Source organism: Galeopterus variegatus, unplaced genomic scaffold (assembly GCF_000696425.1).
Source record: "Galeopterus variegatus unplaced genomic scaffold, G_variegatus-3.0.2 Scaffold3726, whole genome shotgun sequence".
Lineage (NCBI taxonomy): Eukaryota > Metazoa > Chordata > Mammalia > Dermoptera > Cynocephalidae > Galeopterus > Galeopterus variegatus.
The window spans coordinates 173589-179769 of NW_007729837.1; the positions used below are offsets into that span (position 1 = coordinate 173589).

A 6181-nucleotide genomic window follows, 5' to 3' on the forward strand; every position below is an offset into this window, starting at 1 on the left:
CATGAATATTAGAACTTTTTTTTATAGTCCCACAGGTTCCTGAGGCTCTGTTCATTTTATTTTTAGTCTATTTTCTCCCTGATGTTCAGGTTGGATCATTTCTATTTATTTATTTTTTTTAGGTTTTGATTATTATTATTATTATTATTTTATAATAAGTACATTCTTTGATGTTGCTGCCCGGGAGGGGGATGGGGGCAGGACTGGCTCACAGCTGGCTCGATTGCTGGCTTGGTTGCAGTGGAGGGCACAGGGCTGATGCCCTCAGCTCTGGCTCCAGCCTTTTTATTCACCTTTTTTCTGATAGCTGCTGCGGTCTGCCCTCATCCATTTTAATGAGGTGCAGAAGGAACACACCCTGTTCCTCTCTCATTTCCCCCCTCAAGTTTTCTCTCTCTCTCAGTTCATTCTTTCCTCAAACCCTCCAATTATGCCATTGTGCTCAGCCACTGAGCTTTTAATTTCAGTTACTGTATGTAGGGAAAGTGAAGGAAAATGGTTAGGGCCCCTCAGATGTTCAGAATCTTGCCAAGCACTTGATGTAAATATGCACATGTGCACCCAGGTGTTCCTTGGCTATTGTCTAATGTATTTGCACATGTGCACCCAGCTGTCCTGTGTTATGGAGTTAAGTATCAAGGATTAGTGTCTCTGATCCACAGGGGCCCCCCTGCCCCTGGGATGCTCCCAGGGGACCATGGGAAGGCCGCTACTGCTGCTGACTGAGGATTGAGGACTGAGCTCATGTGTCTGCCAGTGGCTCCCAAGATCTTTCCCAATTACCTAGAGCATGGACCTGCATGTGAGGGGTCTGGTGAGCCAGGCAGGCATGTGAGGGGTCTAGTGACCCAGTCTGTACAATGGGTTTGAAGGGTCTGTGGGCCCTAGCCCTAAAAATATGAATGGGAACTTAGTATAACTAAAATAATGAAATGTTTTGGTTTTAGTTATGAATTCCCTCAGCCCCTACAAGTGGCATAGTCATGTAGCTTTACACTGTATTTTTTAATTCAAAAATTTCCACTTGGTTCTCTTTAACACCTTCTATTTCTTTCTCTCTCTGCTGAGGCTTTTTATTTTTTCATTGGTTTCAAGTGTGTTTGTACGTTGAAGCATTTTTATCATTGTCAGAAAATTCTAACATCACTGTCATCTCAGCATTTGCATCTACTAATTGTTTTAGATCTTCCTGGTTCTTGGTATGATGATTTATTTCTGATTAAAACGCAGACATTTTCATATTATGAGACTCTGGATCTGGTTTAAACCTTCTGCTTTAATTGGCTTTTTGTGACTCTCATTACTGCCAGGTGGAGGTAGAAGTCCAGGTTCCCCAAGTGGACTCCACTGACACCAGAGGGGAGAGGCTTCTAATTACTGATGAACAGGTATGGGAGTTTCATCTCCTCATGTAGCCTCCACTGACAGTGTGGCAGGGGTGGCTTCATTGCTAATAGGCACTGGTGAAAGTCCTGGCTCTCCACTAGGTCTATGACACCAACACAATAGGGAGGGAAAGAGGCACCTCATTTCTGTGCTGCAGGTGTGAAAGTCTTGGCTCCCCATGTGGTTCCAGTGATATCCTGTGGTGTGTGTGTGGTGGGTGGGGGAGGGGAGCTCTTTATAGGCCAGTGGGGATGAAAGTTCTGGCTTTTACTTATCCTTCCTAACAGGGGTGTTGAGATGCATTGTTATACCTCATATGCATGGAAGTCTAGGGCCCTCACTCTGCTACTGCTTACATGGGTGGGAGTGAGGCCACGGTTTATCTGGGGTGTTTGACTGTAGTGCAGAGTGGTTGTTGTCTAAAGGTTTTCTATCTTGGTAGGCCGTACTTTTCCTGGTCCTTTGGTTATATAGCACAGGCTTTGGTTGGGGCTTTCTGTACATGTATCTTTGCACATTGGGGTTTCCAAGTTGCTGGCTTCTTTGGTTCTAAGCCTTGGATATATGAGGCAAAAAGAAAACCCAGAGATTCATCACGGTGTCATTCCTTGGTTCTTGAAGTCCCTAGCTAGTATGCCTTTTTTTTCTCCCCCTTTTAGAGTTGTCTTGTGTTTATTTTATATCTAATGTCCAGGGTTTTAAGCTGTATTTAGTGGGAAGAAAGGGAAATATGTCTACTTAATCATCCTGGAAGTGAAAAATCTCTCCAATTGCATTTTGATTTGCATAATCTTTCTCAAGAATTTTCATCATTATGAAGTGGAATGTAAAACATGAGATTTACTCCTCAATATTTGAACTCTGATCAATGTCTCACCAGAGATACATTTAAGAGATGTAAATTATCTTGCTAACATGCTACTGATTAGTAATCCACTTAGAGCTTATTCATTTTGGCTTAAGAACAGAACAGGCAGTTTAAGTTCCAGCTCTATAATTACATTCAGATGTTACATCCTTCATCATGATAATTCTGCAAGATGTTACAGTGCATGAGTCTCTCCCTACTCCAAACTTGGATTGATGTCCAAGATGGTTTAACAAAGGTGTGATCTCATTATTTGCTTCTTCTCATTTAAACATTTACTACAGGTAATAGTATGTAAGAGTGTTGAGCCAGTCAAACAAAGGATATATAAAACAGAGAAAAGGAAGCCATAAAGAAATAAGTTGTAAGAGCAAAAAATATCAATTTGATAATGTTTAAATATGCTGTGAGATCATCTGTTAAGAATGGTCTTGCTTGCTGCTTTCCTACTTTTTAATATTTTTATGTATACCTATAGTAGATACTTTTGGGGTTGTCTGCCCCAGGCACAATTTGCTGGGGACTGTCTCTAGATCCACAGAGGTAGGGCTTCCAACAGCCATGTTTGCAACTATGTGACCTCCATCCACTAGCATGGTTGCCAGTCAGATTATCTTTCCTTATAATTTAAAATTGGGACGGAGAGACAGTGAGTCAGTCTTGTAAGTGAAACTGCTTTGGGACGCAAATTTGTGTGCTGAGACGTGAAAACTTTCTGTGGAGAGAGAAAAGCAGACACCGAAGACATAAAAAGCCCTGGTAGTTTTCCACTTTCTAGTCCTTTCCTGAAGCCTGGCTGAATTTCCTTTCCCTCTGTTTCCATGAGTAACATTGTATTTTCTTATGATTCTTCCCCCCATACCCTACCTTATGCTTTTTCTTTAATCTAGCTTGAATTGGTTTCTGTTATTTGTAACCAAAGAAGTCTTAATTAATTCAACCTACTACATCTTTGTAACAACTTCAGGCTCAGGACAATCCACATTGAGTGCATTTCTGGGTTTACAGCATATAAGTATATAACCTCTTATGAAAGTAATGACTAAAAATCAAGCTATGTCATAACTGTCACCCAGACCTCTTGCCTGTCTCCAACTCACCTTCTCAGCCTCTGTGCCCATGTTTGTTATATTTTGTTATTAGTTTCCTGATTACTTATTTCATTGATATTTTCATACTTGATCCTTTATTTGCCTGGGCCTACACCATGTATTTGCTTCTCTCATGTTATCTGACCTATTAGACTGAATTCCAGGCAGGCACTGCCTTCCCCAGCATGATTGCTACCCCAGTCCATTAGAAACTGCCACCAGTTGCCTATTATTGTAATTTTACTGAGTTTTCTGGTTACACAATAATAAGCACTAGTAATAAACATTTAGGAAAAAAAGCATAAAGAGGAAAATCATCCCCTGCCAATATTTTAACTATCCAGAGATAGTCATTGTTGGGGAAATGTGCTTTCAGAATTCCTTCCATGCACATATGTGTTTGAGTGTGTATAATATGCACCTACATATAAATGCATGCACACCAAATCAAACTGTTCTGTAGCCTGTTTTTATTCACTTACATATGGTGAACATCGTTCCATGTTAATTATTATACATTTATAATATTTAATAGCTACATAATATTTCATTCTATGGATGTACCACAGTTTATTTAAGCAATTTTCTATTGTTGGACATTTAGGTTCTTTTCTTTTTCCTTCTTAATGACTCTACTCAAACAAAAAAAAAAAAAAAAAAAAAAAGAACATCACTCAAACCTCTTAGCCCTTACCTAGGTTTTTCCCTTAGGATCAATTTCTAAAAATGGAATTTTTTAGTCAAAATAGATGTATAGTATTAAGGATTTTTTACTTATATTGTTGGATTGCCTTTCAGAAACTCTGTATCAGTTTATAGTCCCACAATCAGTGAATGAATTCTTCCACTAAGAAGCAAAAGTGAATGGTATTTCATCATTGTTTTAATTTGCACTTTTTGGATTTAAGTGAGATTGAACATGTCTAAATATTCACTGGCCTTGTTTTTTTCTTTTGTGAATTGCTTGTTCATAGCCTTTACCCATTTTCCTATTAAAATATTCATAATTTTCTAGTTGATTTCTAGGCACTCTTTGTATATTAGTATATTGGTCCTGTTTTTCATTTATATTATAAAGAGAAATGGCAAAGTGTAACGACGAGGTTCAGAAGAACTCTGGAGCCAAATGTCTAGTTGGGTTTGAATCCATATTCTCCTACCTATTGGATTATGTGGCTTTGGGAAAATTACTTAATCTCTTTGTAGCTCAGTTTTCTCGTATAAAATGTAAGGTGGATATACATATATAATTAAAAACAGTGTCTAGCAAATAGAAAGTACTTTATAAAAATTTGTTGATAATATTAGTATTACATTTATTATTTTCAGTTTGTTACTATCTTTACTTTTACTTATATGGGTTTCCTTTAGGCCTTAGAGATAGTTTTGTTTTTTATCTTTAAAAGAAATCTGGTCTCACCCCTTCTGATTTCCTCTGAGTATCAATAAACCAAAGTAGCTCGGGTTAATTATTTCTAATTATGATAACCCCCTAGAATTACAAGGTTTAAAAACACCTGAAAATTTTCAAGTCAGACTGTGATCGTACTTTATTTATGCATACTTTATTCACAGATCCAAATTAATGAGTAGTTTCATGCAAACAACCAAATAGAGCTAGACACATCCATTGTTTTCTTAAGGCTTTGGGCCTTTGTCCTTTTGTCAAAAGTGGTGTATCTGACACCATTTTCAAGAGCTTATGTTTGTTTCTTAGGATAATGAATTAATAAGCCTTACTTCTTTATAAAAGAATGTATTAAATAACTAAGAATGATAGGATTGTATTGACTTACTGATGATGGATTTGGAAATTGGTTCTTGGATTGGATAGCTGTTTTGTCTGGGTAGTTTGCATGTTTTTAGTGCTTTCCATGATAGGTAGCAAGTAATTCAATATTTCTTGAGTTTGAGCTGTTCTTTCATCCTTATACATTGTTTTTTCATCATCTGTCCAGTTTATGCCAGTCTTCTTTCTTTGGGAAGATGTACGTTCTTTCATTTTGCTTTTTAAGTTGTGATGCAGATCTGGAGAGCAACCACAAAAATATGTATGGATATATGAACTGTATTCATTCAATAGTTATTCATCCAGCATTATTACATGCCAAGGATTTTATCTAAAAATACTTGCCCATTTAAAGCTTATACTCTAATGATATTGGGTTGAAAATATATAAATAAGTAAAATATATAGTGTGTCAAATAATGATAATATTTATAGGATAACATAGAGTTGGGGAGAATAATAGAGAATTCTTGGGGGAGGGGAGTTGATTTCTATTTCTAAAAAGGTGTTAAGAGAAAGCCTCCCTGTGAAGCTAACATGTCATAGCAGTTGGGGAGTGGGTCAAAGATGTCAGGGGAAAGAGCATTCAAGGTAAGGGGAACAGCAAGTGCAAAGGCCATTACTGGGGTAGGAGCATGGTAGTGTGTTCAAGAGCACCAAGATGGCATCAGGGGCTGAAGCAGAGTGAACTAACGAGAAAGTTATGAGTTCAGGTAGGAAATTTGTACTGAGCTCACGCAGGGCCTCATAGGCCATTGTAAGAACTTTGATTTTTACTGTGAAAGGCATTGAGCAGGAGAGTGTCACAGTCTGAGGTGTGTTTTAACAGGATCGTGTTGGTTGCTCTGTTGAGTACAAACTGAAGAGAGGCAAGAGTGGCCAAGCAGGGAGATCTCTTAGAAGACTATTGAAGCAATCCAGGAGAGAGGATGGTAGCTTGCAGCGGGGTGAGAAAAGTGTGCATGTGAGCATGTGGGGGGGGGGGGGGCCTGGAATTTTTTTGGGGTTTTTTTTAAAAAACGGGATGGGGGGGGGGGGAATGAGGGG

At 38.4% G+C, this 6181-nt stretch overlaps 1 protein-coding gene across 1 annotated transcript in view; it reads right to left on the reverse strand.

Moving 5' to 3' along the window:
• Positions 1-5137: 5137 nt before the first annotated feature.
• Positions 5138-6181, reverse strand: part of LOC103601417 (cytosolic carboxypeptidase 3-like) — a gene marked incomplete at its 5' end in the record, with an annotated part of 23617 nt that continues 22573 nt past the window's right edge. The window contains one exon of the mRNA XM_008585821.1: positions 5138-5373. Within this exon, the coding sequence (XP_008584043.1) occupies positions 5138-5373 (236 nt within the window). The remainder of the gene's footprint in view (positions 5374-6181) is intronic.